We start from the raw sequence: 17,263 nt of genomic DNA, 5'->3' as shown, positions 1-17,263 counted from the left end.
AATTATTACACTTCTCTATTGGTAGAGCTGAGTAAGTTTTCCTGGCCTTCCCCACAAAACTACTTTGTAACAGTAGGGTCCAATGCTCTGGAGGCCATTTCAAATTTGTAGCTACCTTTTCAAAATGTTGAAAGTACTCGTCAACTTCTTTCTCTTTGAATTTAGGCACAAGCTTTACATACTTTGTAACATCAAACCCTGACTTTGACTTTGAGGAGAAACTTGATGAGTATTATCACCTAGCTTAGCCAACTTCTCTTGTTCAAACTCAATTTCTTTTTCTTTCAAATGTACTTCCAGCGCCATCTTTTCATGGCGCGCTTTGTCTTCCATTGCCATTTTCTGTTTCTCCATATCTAATCTTTCTTGTCTTTCTTGTTTTTCATTCTCTAACTTGATAATTTCCAGTTTTTCTTTTTGATCCATTTCCATTTTCTTTTGGTCCATTTCCATTTTCCTCAATTCTAATTGAATTTCCAACTCTTTCAACTTAAATGCTGAGTCCCCACCAATTTCTACTTCAAGTTTCTCTTCCAAATAGGATTCATCAAAAATATCTTCCCGACCAAAACATCTATCAAGGCATTTTTGATTATTTGCTTTCTTGTAGCTTGCTTTACTTTCAAGTCATAATGTTGGGCAAATGCCAATAAATCAGGCTTCTTCAACTCATCAAACTTCTCCCAATTTATAGTTTCAAGAAACTCTTCTGCTTTGAACTCTGCCATACTGTACTTTCACGTTCAAGACTTTAGTAAATTAATGTTAACTTTTTTTACAGTGTATTTTCCCCGGTCGAGCCCCCAATTTTTTTTCGAGTCGTTCTTGACTCAAGGCCAAAATCACCTTTTTCCCGAACTCACACAAATGCACAACACAAATACACTGTTTGTTTAAGCTAACAAAATCTAAGTCTTTAATTGAAAACAGAGTATGATTGGTACATATAATAACAATATCGCATATACAATAAAATCACACAATGACAGTTTTACTATATCAGTACTTAACCAGCTGTCTTCTTGTTGGTGATCCTAGAGTTCTTGCAATGTTCTGGACGACTGATGTAATATATCCTTATTCACTTGTCCTGCTAAAATCAGCGATGTCCATAGTACACTTGCATTTATAAATCCTTGCGTATAAAATCCTCATACGAAAATGATGATGCTTCCTCCAATCTCCTTTGCGCTGCTATCTCCACGAATGTATCTCCTTGCGCTGCTTTCTCCAAAAATGGTGTTTCTTTCACCAATCACTCTTTTCCAGGGAACAGGTTTCTTTAACACAGCTCCGCTGTTTTTTGACAGATGCGTGGCCTTCACAAACCCAGCAAACTCCAGCAATTTGACAGAAGAACTTTTAATCCTTTGATGAGGAAGAGCACTTTTGTGTGCTCGCTGTCTTCTTCGTTGCTGTATTAAAATTAGCTCAATTATTGGCTATATAAACTGGTTAAATGTACTTCTTTTTTGAAGCACGAAGACCATCACACACATGTGGAGTTTTCAATCTCACATGACATTCTGTAAAGTCCCAACAAAAGCCTCCAGCTTTTTATAGCAGTACTCATGCAAAAACCCATCATCTATTAATAAACCATTACTTCAATCACATTTTCACAACATTGCTGCAATCTTGGGATTTCCCAAGATTAATTATACACATTCACATTACATCACTTCCTGGGGGTTTCTGATGGTGCAATAATGAACTGGGGCTTTCCAAGTTCCAAACATAGCTCTGACTTTGTTTACAATAATTTGGGGAATTCCAAAACGACTTTCCACACCATTATCTTGCACGCATAAGGGGTTTCCCATCTCATGAAATACTTTCAGCTTGTAAACAAAGTTAAATAATTAAATTAAATCAAATTACTCAGGGCACATCACACAATATACCGTAAACGTTCGCGTAATGGCACACCTGGGCTCCTTTGCCTGGGGGTAAATTCCATATGTCCAAATAGAGAGCTCCCTCCTCCTAAAATCCCAACAAGAATTAAGGGTATGTGCCCGTATTTGCTGGTGGTATTTTTATGGGAGGGCAGTTTTAGTTTGTGTCTTTAAAATTCCAGTTATGTCAAGGGAGCCCATAGCGCCATTAGGGGAATGTTTACGGTATTTCAAACATCCTTTTTAGATTTACACATCTCATAGCACCATTTATATTAAAGGAAATATGTAATTCATAACAGGGTCTAGGAACTCACTCACTTATTATGATTGTTACACTCACTGGTTTTAACGCAATATGCAAAATGGGGGACAAAGTCAGAGAATTACAATATCAAAATGTTGACAAAAGAGAAGAGAATACTTTATCATCTACAGTTTGATCACCCAAATGTGAGTTATAATGGCTATATTTATAGTGCAAAATCGTGAAACAATAGAAGCATACAGATTATAATGCAAGACACAACTTTGGTTGATCTATACAAAGTATCAAGGAAATGACAAGAGTCTGCTAATGTGTGTCAGGAATAGAGAAACAGTTTAAATGCCAAGGCAAAACTTGGCATTGAAAGATTTGCTTTAGCCTGCTTTTCATGGGTGAATTGGGTTATGTAGCATGTTGTTTGTAGTGTGCTTATTAGTAAATATAGTGTGGTTGCTATGTAAGTGAAGTGGAGGCTATTTAGAGCTAGGCATGTGTATACTTAGGTTAAACCCATGGAATAAATCAGGATTATCACCTAAACCTAACCCTTAATGCTCATTCTATTCCTAATAGTAATTTTAACTGTAATCATATAATACTGTGTGTGTAAGGTTTCCACAATCTGCTGAAAATTAACTGCTAACTAATATAAGTAGAGAGAGGACAACTCATCATGTAGACAGTTTTATGTAGTAGTTTAAAAGTATTACCCTTGCAAAATATTCACAGTTCATGTCAAAGCTGGAGAAAAATAAACAACATTGCCTGCTTCATTACGATGCATTTTATTAATTCCAAGTCCACCTTATGACGAGGAGTTTACAGCTAATTCCAACTTGGGTAACTTGTGGTTGTTGCTATGGGATATCATAGGGAACAATTATTGAACACAGAATGATGCATCATGGTTATAAATATTTTGGACTTATTTCTCAGAAGTATTGCATTCTGTTGTTTGTGTCAATTTTAAGATGAGTAAGTTGAATATTGCAACATCTACAGAATTTGTTCAGGATTTGGTCCAGGATGTATCACTGTTTTTCTTAACATGTCAAAAATTTGTTTTTATATTAATTATATTTGTTTTTCAATGGCAAACATGTTTTAAAATATAATTGGATCAAACGGTGATAGAGGACAAAGTATGGGAGATCCCCTGATCGAGCTACTGTGAGATTCAAAAATATGGAATAAAAACAATTAACAATGATTAAATGCACATCACAAAACTTCAGAACTTTAAAGCCAAGTATGCTAGATCTTTGGTGTTTTCAGTATATGGCTTGCCTTCCCACATTTGTGACTCTCCCAATGTCCGGCGCCCACCGAGCGCTACTTCACCTTTTCACCTAATGTTTCCTCCCTCTTGTATTTTTCCTTTTCCATAGCATAGCTTTGTTTCTTCATTTAAAAAGCGCTCTCTAAATCTGTGTATTATTATTATTATTATTATTGATAGCCTAATGTTTGTTTAAGGTAATAATTATATAACTCAATTTTCAAAAATGCCTATATTGTTTGATCGACAAATGAATTTGATTAAATAACATTGTTATTTATTTTAACAAGTGATGTGTTCAATGGTTGAAAACAGGCAATACCGGTGTTTCAGTTTTGTGAGAAAATATTTCACTGTACCACATAACATCACTTCTTGTTTCATACTTGGTCTGTGTTTATCTTACACAACAGGAAGGCAGTTTGTAAAGCAAGTTTTCTATATAATTTTTCATATGTATGAACACACATTGGCAAATGTCACAAGTCGCATGCATTCCTGAAATTGCCATCCCATCCCCACAATTTTTGTTGTTCCTATTATATACCTTGAAGGAAACTATCAATTTTAGGAAAATTTAATGTAAATGTGTCCAAAAGATTTTTTTCCGTTTTCTAAATTGTCCAAATTTTATGCTTCAAATAAAATGTAATAGTACAGTATAAATGTAATATAATTCATCAGAAAACTGTGTCAGAAATACAAGTGCATCACTTTCACAAGTCAAATACCTCTTGTAGTCTGATAATTTTTAAATAGACATGTTTTTAAATAATGATTGACATGTCAAAAGGTTGCAGAACAAGTTTGGATCTTTAGAGCTATTTGGACTTGAACATCTACAGCCAGTCTTGCAAGTATCAAATTCTAGACCTAACAGATAGGAAAATGGACTTCAGAATAAAAGCTCCTTCTCCCATTGTAATCTCAACCTTCACCCTCCAGCTCATGTCTATACCAAATTTTTGATTTAATTTGTCTGTCAAACCAGAACAATCCTAACCCTAAGCATATTTGTGATTGTCACCAGTGGCAACTCATATTCAGAAATCTTACTTAACCTGAATCCAATGTCTGAAACTAATCTCAATGCACAAATCACTTGATTGTCATCATAGCTGTATTCATATGGTGTACTTCCTTGTGTAGTACTTGTCTTCTTCTTTGCTACACTTCCTTTCTCATACTTATGCTATTGTTTTAAAAGTGAAAGTAGGCCAATGGATCCATACTATTTTGTTTATACTCTCAATTCATTTGAGCCTAAAGGGCAATGTCTAGGAAAATGTATGCAAGAGTACACAATGAAAGTATGCCAAGTAACCTATCCTCTTTGTTTGTTTGTTTGTTTGTTTGTTTGTTTGTTTGTTCTCATTGCAGTTATACTCAAGCCCAAAGGGCAACATCTGGAGGCAGAAATATGCAAGAACACTCCATAAAAGTAGAACAACTAAGAGAGCAATATGATGTATCACAAATGAAAGTAGAGGGTGCTAAGGTAGGTAGCACAGATATGTTAATAGTAGATGCAGGCCTGTATTCCCTCAAAGATAAACTAAATTCCCTACAAAATAGCAATATTAATACCACAATTTCTTACACATTCTGAATTGGGAGAATATTTCCTTGGAAGGATCCCTCTGATTCCCACATTTATCCAGCACAAGTAGATGCATGAAGTCAACATTAATACTTTTGTTGCCCAGAGCAGACACTATTGAAAATCCCCTTACAGAAATAACTTAAAACAGCAAAATAAAAGTATTTTAAGCCTGACTGGGCTCCAAGAACTAGTTAGAAACTGAGGTCAGCTGAAATTGATATTTTTTTGAGTGTTTTATTCTTTCTTATGCCTACACTTTAGGCGCCTGTCACTCCCTCGCTCTCCTTTCCCCCCATCCCTTCTCCCCCCTTCCTTTCTTTTCCTCCCTTCCTCCTATCTCGATCACCCATCCGCTTCTCCTCTATTTTCACCCCTTGCCCTGGCTTTTAAAATGGATATTTGTGATGTTAAGAAACCTATACAAATACAACATGTTTTGAGGGAAAGTAGTCAAAACTATTGGTCATGAAGTGTTGATGATTTGACTACTTCCGCAGAGGGAAGTAGTCAAATCGCCCAACACCAAGGGACCACAGTGAATTGTTTGAGAAAGTATTTTGTAAGTGTGCTACAAAAATTTCAGAAAGTTAACATTTGGTTAGCCTAATGACCATTTTGCTTGTTTGATTACAGGAATCATTAGCAACCGAAATGATGACCCTAGTGGCCAAAGAGGGAGAGTTTGCAAGAAATCTTTTAGATGTAAGTATCAATGTTTGTCCTCTTCAGAATTGATTTGGTTACTTGTAGTTTTAAAAAGGAGAGGCATGGTTATGAAGAACAATGACAGTCAAGGGTGGAAAATAATTGGATTCCGGACTCTGAATAGCCCAGTGCATAATGCTAAATACACTATATTGGTTTGTATCACATGAAGACCTCAGACATTGATTGGCAAAAGTCCAAAATTGAATGATGAGGTGCATCTTTAAGCTTGAGCATTAGGCTGTTGGCCCTTTCAGCTCAAAATTTATTTGAGTTGGTAGGTTGATCTTTTGTTGTTGTTGAGATACCAAAGTATTCTGTGGTATCTACAGCTTGCCATGAACCATTTGGTCAATGACAAACACTTACAGTTATCATGGTTATTAATTCTAGCTTGTTTTGCAGGTGTAATGACTTTCAGCAAACAGCTCTTGGTCTTGGTCAGTAACACAGGCAACTTTAACAGAATGTACATGAACTGTATGACAAAAAGTTCTTGCAGTTAAAAAAAACATAGCATTTGTTTTAAATATACAACATTCATTGATGTCTATAGGTGAATATTGAGAAACACACAAACATGGCATACATGTATGTAATTTTGAAGTCTAATCTTGTTGCCTCTTTTTTAATTTTGGCATTCCAACGTAAAGTAATCTAGACTTAACAGGTCTCAAGAATTTTAGGGATAAACTCAAGCCCAAAGTTTTCCAGAGTTACGATGAAAAGCAGAAAAGGCAATTTTCATAAAAAGAGAATAAAAAAACATCAAAACCCAATAAAAAATGAAAATATTGAACAATCTTATCAATAAAATGATATAAATATTAAAATTTGCTTCAAAATGTAACATCATAAAGATTGTTTTACCATAAAATGTGGACTATAATTCAGACTAAAATTGTAAAATTAAGCTTTTTGTGAGCAAAGTAAAAAAAAATGTAAAATTTCCAAAGCAGAAGAAAGCAGAATTTGACATTTATAAAGCAGAAAATTTTGGGCTTTAGGTTAAACAACTCAATTTTGTTTAAATAAAATTATTTGATATTTACCTTAACTACACTGATATATTGGGCCAAAAAGTTAATCCTTTATCTCAAAGCTCTACTGATGTAAAAAATCTGATAATTTTTCATTTTGTTTACTATTGAACATTGCAGGCATCTCAAAACCTATCTAAATGTTAATATTCATTGAGAGCTTGATACACAGATATATCGTCAGCCTGCTATGCTAATTGCCTAAGTCATTTTTTTGTAATTTTGAGAACAAAGTACAAAATATGGTTCAAACATGCATTTATACATATTTATTCACCAATCTTTACATAAGAACAAATGATAATGATACAAATGAAAGGGAATAATCCAAAATAATTTGGGTGATTATGTAACTGATGCATGCTTGAAGCACATTTTGTTCTTTTGTTCTCAAAATTACAAAAATGACTTAGGCAATTAGTGTAGCTGGCTGACGATATTACATTTGCTAGTAATGTTGTTTTTATTCTTCACATAGAATTAGACTCACTGCATAGCCATTTGACAAATTATTGCATTTCTTTCTGAAAATGAATGGCCAAATTTGTCAGAATTAAAAATGATAAGAGTTGAAATTATTTAACATGGTCTGTGAAGGAGCTTTGAAACAGAGGATTATTTATTTTACTATTTTCTTCATAATTAATTGATATCATATTATTTTTGCAGATGGTAGAAGCCCAAGCACAGTACCACAGAAATGCCTTAGTCAGACTAGAAGGCCTAATACCCAGAATGAAAGAACTCCTAGACCAAGACCCAACCCAACCTGTGTATGGCATCCCCTGAAGAGCATCTCAAAATACGAGAATCAGACATTGCAGAACCAATTCAGATGTGCATATTCTGGCTTTTAGAGTTAGGTATAGATGAAGAGGGCCTGTTTCGAATCGCTGGCACTACTACAAAGGTCAAAATGATAAAGGTCAGTATAATGTCAAAGGTCATCATAATGTCAAAGAAAATGTCAGGAAATAGATTTGTTAACACTTACATGGATCCCTGAATTGTGTGATATGGTCAAAGACCTGGCAATTTACAATTGAAAATCTGTTGGAAAGCTGTTTGATCATAAGAAAATTACTGTATGGATTATATTTTACAATATTTAATATCTATATTTCTCCCATCAGGCGGCATTTGATTCCAATGTTCAACTCGACATGAGTGACCTCTATGGTAGTGTACATGCATGCAGTCGCAGGTAGGTAGGGATGTGTTGAAGGGGATTTGAAGGTATGGATTTATTTGGCAAATAACATAGGCGATCACAGGGGGATAAATCCCCCAATATTTTGCCAGGGGATGGTCCATACAATCACCCCCCCAATGTTGACGCCTTATATGTGAGTTTCTGATCAAATTATCCTCATATTTGGCCATTTTAGGCGGAAAAGTGCAAATTTTTTCGCGCTTCGCACACATTTATACCATATTTCATCAGTTTAGCTTCAATCTGCCAAAATTGTTCGCGTGCATTTGTGCCATAAACTTATTCTGTGGCCAAAATGTGATGGATTCACTATACTTCAAGAAATTTTTACCAACCCCATCCCCCAATGTCAAAAAGAAATCTACGCCACTGGCAAATAAGGATACACACACATGAGAAATCTGTATACAACAATGAACACACAAGAAGCTTGGTGCAGTGGATGGATGTAGTACCTATTATGTCTTCAAATACAGTAGCATTCTTGAAAGGGGCAATTATGTTTTAAAAACTCAAAGGTATGCAAACTTATGTCCATATACATGACATTGTATGGAAATTGGGTTATATTATGTTACAAAATTCATTTGTGAGCATAAACCTTGCCTGATAAATAATGAAATGGTTTGGGAAGTGCAATTATGTGCTCATTTATGTATTTTGGGTTCTGGGTTATCTTGAGCATTTGTTCAGATACTGTCCTCCAAAATTAGTCATTGTAGTCATGACTATTTGGTACTAACTATTCGACTACTACAAAAACTGAAGGCATGCAGCCCTAGTCGGTGGGTGTGGTGTACATGTAGATTGCTGTAAACCATCATGTATTCACTGTGTACATGTCTGTGAGTGGCTGCTGAAGGGATATGCTCTTGTTGAGTTGTTCAACTGCACATCAACATACCAGAAATACGCCTCGCAAAAGTTTGCAGCAATTTACTTTCATTGTGAATAAAACCATGTTGACCAAAAGTTGACACAATTGTTGTCTTTCTTTTAGGGGCATTTAAGCAATACTTGAGAGACCTACCGGAACCCTTACTCACATTTAAACTCTATGATGAATTTATACAAGCAGGAAGGTAAGAGCATTTTTACTATCCACATTATTTTTACTATCCAAATTCTTTTTAAAATAGTTATAGGATATAGATGAGTCCATTTATAGATGAGTTGCCATGTATCATACTGTGATAAAGTGCTTTTAGCATATGTAGGAAGCATCAATCGATCAATACATACATAAATCAATATTATACATGTACAAATCTGGTGTACAAATACTATATGGTTTATATTGGGGAAATAGGGATAGTTCCCACAGGTTTATTCTGTGGGTTTGAGGTGTCAGGCCCATAGCCAACAAGGAAAAGTAGCTTGTGTGCGTCCATCTTACAAACCATGGTGAAATAGGTTGGGTCATGATTTGCTCATGAATATTTATGAGGTGTAATAATAAATATTTCAACATTAAACAACTTGAACAACACACTAGTTAATTATTGAGCAATATGTCTAGGAGGAGTTGATACGGTTTGTTTTCATTGTATGTGTTGTCATAAAACATTTATATATTTATTTATTTCTTCTTTTTAGCATCAAAGACAATGATCAGAAGTTACAAGCATTATGGAAAGCTATAAACAAATTGCCAAAGCCAAACTATAATAACTTTAGGTAAGTTGCATGGCAAACCCCGTGGTATGGCACTACTGATTGGTTACATACAGGGATATATCATGTATTAAACCAATCAGAGGTATGGTAAGAATAGTCAGTAGTAACCTTTCGCAAAAACATGTTAACCATTGGATTCTTTTGTTAATTTCTCACACATGCTTTTATGAATTTCAGTGATCACAATGACCCTTGGGTACATTATTCATTGATGTGATGTCATATAGGGGTTACTTTAGGTCATTTTGTTTACAAACCATACAAGCCTGAGAGCCACATTTTACACCCCACATAATTTACTAATCTTCTACTTGTTTTTTGTTTTGTTTTTTTATTATTTTTTCAGATATCTTATCAAGTTTTTAGATAGAGTGGTTAAGAGATCTGATGTGAATAAGATGACAGCAGCCAACTTGTCAATAGTGTTTGCTCCTAATCTACTTTGGTCTAAAGAAGAAGGCGGGTAAGATATTTGGTAATGTACAATATGAAGATTTAAGAAATGACATTCCATGAATGTGGAATCAATTTCAAGCCATTATAAATGATTTAGTAGTAACTGTCAGGGTGGGTTTCTGTCCAATTTAAGCCAAAATAATAAGGTTAAATGAAATAAACCACACTGGCTGTCTTTGCTGTGTACATGGAGCTCTGTGGGGATTTAAGGGGAGGCGATCTTTTGTGCGTAAATATAGAGAGCCAGGGGATTCGCACTAAAATTAAAAAAAAATATTTGAAGAAATCAAAGAGCCCCAGGAATAAAAATTGTAGTGTAATTCATGCCAGACACAATTTCTTTTAATGACAAAATGAATTTTTGTAATAGTTCAAAACCATACGCTTTATACCAATTTTGAATTTAGCCTGAATCAGAATATGGCACCTCTCGCCTTTTTTAGGTCAAGGCTGTTTTGACCATTATGCAGCGAACGTTGTTGAAGCTATTTCACATACATGTTCAAAACACTCTAGAGAAAGAATGTGACCATATACTGTTGAAATATCTTTTGTTGACTTCGAATGATAATATCTTAACGTCGTAAATTTTAAGGTCAAATTTCTAAAATCAAAACAAAACATTGTGACGCAGATATTCCCCAACTTATGCAATTTCATCATCGTATCAGTGTCTTTATTATTTGTTTGAGGCCTTTTCCAAACGCTTTTAGCTATTTATGCATAAAACAGCCAATCTTTACAAAATGCATCATTTTTTATGTAAACAAAAGGCTAAAGATAACATATGAGATTTATCTTTTATTATTACACTCCTCTGTTCATCTGCCTCCATGGCCGAGCGGTAAAGAACATGATTGATAATCAATGATGCGTGGAATCGTTGGTTCGAGTCCCATCGAAGCCTGGGGAAACTTTTTTTCTTCAAAATTCATGATCGCATTGGGAAATGAGTGACTTGTCGGTAAATCGTGTATCGTATCCTTAATGTTGTAATTACGATATTATATCGTAATCGGCTGATTTCAATTAGGTGTATTAAAGTTGGGACATTTGTAAACATTACAATTTATGCCAAAAAATAGGTTTGAAGCAAATTAACCAAATCATTTTTGAAGATTGTACAATATGGCTTTAATACTGAGTGGGTCCAAGAATCTAAATTGCTTCAAATCCTGAAGTGGAAGTTAAATATGATGTCCATCCTGACCAGATTAAATCTGAACACCAAATTTATTGGTCTGTTCCATTTGAAATCTATATGCCCCTATGGAAGACATGATATTATCTGCACACAGGTGGTGTAGATTTCAAATGGAGTCAATTATTCAGGTAACCCTATTTGAAATTCACACTTTCTGTGTGAAAGATTAAGGACATGTCTGCCATTGGGGGTGTATGGATTTCAACTGAAATAGCCTGCCTGCCACACGGAACAGGTTCCATTTACTGGCCGGCCAATGTCATTTATGTATTTATGAAAGCAAAGTATATTAATCAATAAAGCTTGCACAATTGACCAAGAATTGAACATGGTATCACATCAAACCACTATATTACACCATTAGAAATTGTAGAAGTGCATAAGATTTGTATGAACCCACACAGTGTCTTTGGGCAATTCACAAGTTGCAGGATTTCCCTTGTAGTGTTATCTTCATCTTTTGTGTCCTCACACCATAGAAGACTATTACTGCACACATCTTTGAGCCCATAAGAATATGTTCTGTGCAAGGTCATGCATTGTATAAGTCTAATCCCAGAGTAGGCAAGGCAGCAGATACCTTGCATTGTCCAACATCATTCTGAGAAGGTTTATTACATCACAGACTTCTTTGCACCAGATGGGAAGGCTTCTGATGGTATGATTTCCATCTTGGTGGCATCTGGGATGGTTAGCCTATTCTTCCATAATCTGAGCAGCCTGGCATCTTCAGGTGTTGAGTCCAATGGAATTGTAAAATATAAAGACTAGTATCCCTGTAAGATCAGTTTCTTGCCTGAATAAATTATCCTGATTTTTCAGTTATATAAATGTTGATTAAAGCACTTTTACCTGACAAAAGACCCTATGCAATATACCAACCAGAATTGTACAAGCCAGCCATGTTGGAGGATAGGTTTAAGATGACAGAGGGACTAATCTCTAGATTGATTCCACAACCATTCTTGCCTACCACCTCTTATTGTAAAATTACCATGAAAAATTGCTCCTGGCGGACAGCATTTTATTGAGTTACACTGAAGTCTTATTACTTGCCTTCATTTTAGCTAATGGCTACAATAGCTTTGCATAACTTAACCCTCATTTTAACAATATCGCTTTAACCTATAACAACTTTTTTGTTTATTTTGAATAAAGTCTGTGTACTACTCCAACTGATTTAGCTGTGTAAGTTCCCATTCTCAAAGATGTATTATATCTCTTGATGTATGACTCTGTATTGTGTGCATGTCTGAAAGTCATCAGACCATACTAGAAATACCCAATTATTAAAACATGGAATCTGAATCCATGATATTGAAGCCTGCCCATATCCATGCATTTCTTCTACCTGCCCCATTAGCATGTTAGGAATGCCTTCAAGACCCAACCGCCGGTTCACGACCGCTGCCCTGTGGTTTAATCATGTTGTATTAGAACCAGTTGATTGCCAATCAGTGGTTCTGTCAGGACACTGGTCAACCAGCAGGTGGGTTTACCCCTTAAGTAGATGCATTTTCAAGGACACTTCTGAAAACCCCAGTGTAGTCAAATTTCTGCATGAATAGTAATGTTTTTTGTAGCATATAGAAAGGAATGTTAGAAATAGAAGTAAAACACAATATTCAAAATAATGAAATATGTGACTTTTTGAAACATGTTTGATCCCAAGTTGTCATAAATAGTGTATAGCCCAAATGATAATTTATTTTTCTTATAACAGGATGACCTGACCCTTTAATTCCTTTGTCATGGGGAGAAAAGGCACATTTCAACAGTTTCAACAGTTTCAACCTGGATGTTTGCATGAACACTATATATTTAGTCAAATACTCCTTCTAACGAACATGTGCATATGATGTACCTTCTAATTGTCCCACCTTAATAGAGACTAATTAAGTTTGCTAAAATAAGAAACAAGAACTAATACCTAATTTTCTGAAAATCTGAGTGGTGTTAAATTCAACCCTAGGAGGAACAATATATTAGGTTAGCAAGCATGATGCAATACTGCAACTATCTATACCCATAAATACTACATATCTGATTCAGGTACATCATTCTCTTCTTATTCTGGACATTTGTGATACCAAAACCAATTATTTGAATTTCCAACATATACCCAATACTAACATTAACATATAAGTGGTTTTCCTCTTTTCTGTCCATATGCCATGTGTCCCTCCCATCTTTATTCACATGTTTTCATCGGTTATGTGAGGTGCATGCCTCATCATCTACTTAACCAGTAACCCATACTACCCTGTATATTTACTCTTGCTTCTCTTGACTGAACATCTGTATATGAATTGTAATATGTTGCTATCTGACATATGCTTGAATATTTGAGATTACAATATTTGATTCAAATAAGTATTTATTTTATTGGTCAGTTGCAGCCTATAGATTAAAATAATATTCACTACTAATGAGGATTTGAATTGTAATAAAATGTGATGCATTGTACACATAGCAATACTCCATTCATGGGGTTTATCATTCAGGTCATATTCCATCATTAATTTTGAAATTTCTTGTTAATGTGTTGATGTTTACAGGGTGTCGGTACTTTCTACTGGTATAGCTTCAGCGGTGGTAGAATTGTTTATAGCATACGCTGATTGGTTCTTCCCTGGAGGTGAGTGAGTGAGTGGATGTCATAATAATTCACTCATAATTTCAAATATTTATCATCATACTTTTCCACTCATCAATGCATGTAGTTGGGTTGGATTTTTTGGTTTTAAAAGACATTGCAGCACTTCAAAAGTATGTTGGAAATTGTAGTATGTTGGAAATGCAGGTGAATCAACATATTTTCATGGCTGACATTGTGAAATTTTTTGAATAAAATAAGATGTTATAGTTTCATCAAATTTTGTTAACTTTGTCCCCCGATTCTCCTAGATATTAATTTTGACTTGCCAGAAGACACAGAAGCCAACATGTCATTGTCGCCGGACCAACCTGATATGAGAAGCCCGCCTCCTCCACTCAATGCATCAACCACACCAAATGCAAGCACACCAGAAAGACCAGAGAGGCCGCAACAGGTCAGTACACCAAAGGTTAAAAGTTTATCCTTCATGTAAAAGAGCATGCAACTTTGTATATCAATTTCAATTGGTTGGGGGAGGGGGGATTTTATTGTGTGATTTTTTGTTTGCTTGTCATCTTGCACTAAGGATATACCAACAGGTCAGGAAGAGGCCATAGGTTTGAAGTCAAGTGAACTTGTTATAGAGTTGTTGCCCATATGTGTGTCTTATTGTTTTATTTCTATTAGCCCCTGCCATCAGTATCTCAATCACCAGTGTCACCTCCATCTCAAGCAGCTCTTCAATTAGCTGTAGAATTGCAACAGCAATCCAAACCACCCGCTAGACCGCCATCATCTAGCCAACCCGCTAAGCAAGATGGTAATGGAACACCACCTGCAGTACCAGATAGGGATAGGTAAGAATACTAACATAGACACAATGCTAGCTTAGCAGTGGCTGGTGTGTGGTCAATTTATTGAATCAACACAGGTCACAACTGTGTGCTGGCTTCTGCTACATGATATCTTTCCAGGCATTTCAACATAGTCCTTGCATAGGCAAGTAGGCTTCTTGCAGCTTGCATTGAAAAAAATATAACCAAATTAACAAACAAAGGTGATAAAGAGTTTTATATTATATATGAAATGGACTGAAAATATAAATACATGTTTCTGGTGCCATATTTAAAAGACCCTGCTTCATAAAAAAAAAAGCAAATAATTAAGTGCTTTTTGAAAGAGTTTGAGTATTGCTATTTCATAAATAATTTGATCTGAATTTTGTCATTCCTGTAAAAGATTGGCTATTTACATGCAAAATTGTTCATGTACCATCTTGTTCAGGATTTGTGTTGTTGTTGCCAGGAGATGAGAATGAATGAAATATGCCATGGCTGGTGTACATTCAAGTTGATGCATAATATGGATTTTAACCTCATCACCTTTAACTGCATCAGCCAGTGTCTAAGCTAGTTGTTTTACTTGGAAACTGAAACTGTTTTGTGTGGTTTTGTTTCCCTTGTTCCTATTTCTAGTGAGGTAGGAGATCATCTTTCATTTTATGTGTGAAGACACTCCTTCCTTGCTAGAATTGGACAAGTGGTTAAATTCTACCACACCAAACTGCCAATGAATAATGTTTTCAACCTACTTAGTGAACATGATATAGTGCAATTCAGTTTTATATATCCCTGTGTGTTACCATCAACATAATCATTAACCATAACTCACTCATTTTGTTTTCAAAGTTAATCATTAAATAAATCAATTCATATTTTACTTTCCAGCCATTTATTTAGGCCTATATTTTAAGGGGGAATAAGGTTGATTTAATGTGCATGCCCATTGTCAGTTCTCAGTGCATGTGTAAAGTTTGGCAAAATGTAACTTTGTGAAATTTAGGAAAAACAAATTGGAAACAAAAACAAGATTTGGTATGGTATAACCATCATATTGAAATAATATATGATAGGCATATGCATTGCAAATCAGAAAACTGTCTTTCCAGTGGCCGGTTGTTTGAGAACTCACCTGCATGTGAACTCACATAGGCACAGTACCCACAATTCAGTTCAGTCTTTCACGTAAGGTCACTTTGTGGTAGCTGGTTAAAATGCAATATGGGTGATTTAGATAAAGTACTTTGAAGTGTGGTATACACTTGGGATAGAAAATGCATGATGTTAAGCTTTCCCACAGTGCTATTCAAATTTCAAATTGACTAGTGTATGTTGTTAGATAGGGATATAGGAGCTTGTTGAATCCAACTAAGCATTTGTGGGATACATTGTGGGTGTCACATATGAATTGTGTAGCCGTTTTGTTTTTAAGGGCAACCAAACGTTTACGTAGACTCAGCAGCTTTTCTAAACAACAAGAAGAACTCAGAAAATTATTGGCATCTGTAAAGCTAAGGTAACCAACACACCAAAAGTGGAGTCCAATTTTAAGTTTTTGTGTTTCTGGTTGATTATTTTTGTTGTAATATTTAACTTTTGAAAATTATTTGCATCGTGTTTTGAAGATTAAAAGTCGTTAAAATTTTGTACAGCAACCATATTGTTGTTTTTGCATGAGGAAGTTAGTAAAAAAAAAAAAAAGGCATTCTTGAATAAATGTTTTGAAAATGAAAATGATTTCTGGGAAGTTTGATTTCAAAATTGTGGATCTTGTGTTGGATGCTGAATTAGTTTGCATGGAAAGAGACTTGTTGTAAGTCTAGTATCAAGTTGGATTCAAACCTTGTTTTCCCAGTGGAAAATTATGCCAATTTTACTTAGTCTTTATCATGCATGCATGGTTCTTATGTTGTTGTTGTGCATGGGAAAGTTTAGGCAATTCTGTGTCTGGAAAGCAATATTAGAATAGATGGAATTGTGGAAGTTAGACCCGCTTATTTTTGCTCCAAAGAAGTTGCTATATTTTTGTGAATATTTGCCACTCAAGCAAACTCCTCGATATGCAAAACTCCCATGTATCCCAAGAATAATTTTCTGTGCTTTCGTAAAGATTATTGTCTTGATTAAGCTGGCATTACACTGAAGGGAAACCAGTGTGTGCATGTTCAGTGTGGCTGTGTCCCCTTTTACTATGTTTGCAAGTGTGTGTGCCAAAATTGTGCCTGGATGTCCACATGCTTTAATCCATATTAAAAACCAAATACCCTAGGGGTCTGCACCAAGGGTTGGATGTCACCATACCAGAGGTTAACTGATTCTGAATATTCACCATAAACAACAGCACTTTGGGATGTTTGGCACAATATGAAAGTATTGTTTATAGACATAAAGCACTGGCATCATTGCATCGAGGAACTGAAATGGTGCACAAAGCACTGAATCATGTGGTCACCAGATTAGTTTCAGATTGATTATAGGCTCA

At 35.2% G+C, this 17,263-nt stretch overlaps 1 protein-coding gene across 1 annotated transcript in view; it reads left to right on the top strand.

The window, feature by feature from the left end:
* The window catches only part of LOC140164860 (rho GTPase-activating protein 17-like), a 113,068-nt gene that overhangs the window by 73,030 nt on the left and 22,775 nt on the right, over nt 1-17,263 (top strand). The window contains 12 exon segments of the mRNA XM_072188238.1: nt 4,826-4,943; nt 5,682-5,750; nt 7,463-7,578; nt 7,580-7,718; nt 7,927-7,993; nt 9,007-9,088; nt 9,603-9,683; nt 10,030-10,146; nt 13,902-13,981; nt 14,251-14,396; nt 14,630-14,799; nt 16,214-16,297. Of these exon segments, the coding sequence (XP_072044339.1) occupies nt 4,826-4,943; nt 5,682-5,750; nt 7,463-7,578; nt 7,580-7,718; nt 7,927-7,993; nt 9,007-9,088; nt 9,603-9,683; nt 10,030-10,146; nt 13,902-13,981; nt 14,251-14,396; nt 14,630-14,799; nt 16,214-16,297 (1,269 nt within the window).

Source organism: Amphiura filiformis, chromosome 11, assembly GCF_039555335.1.
Source record: "Amphiura filiformis chromosome 11, Afil_fr2py, whole genome shotgun sequence".
NCBI classification, from domain to species: Eukaryota; Metazoa; Echinodermata; class Ophiuroidea; order Amphilepidida; family Amphiuridae; genus Amphiura; species Amphiura filiformis.
The sequence above is the reverse complement of the archived record's forward strand: the minus strand, read 5'-3'. Positions and strand labels throughout refer to the sequence as shown.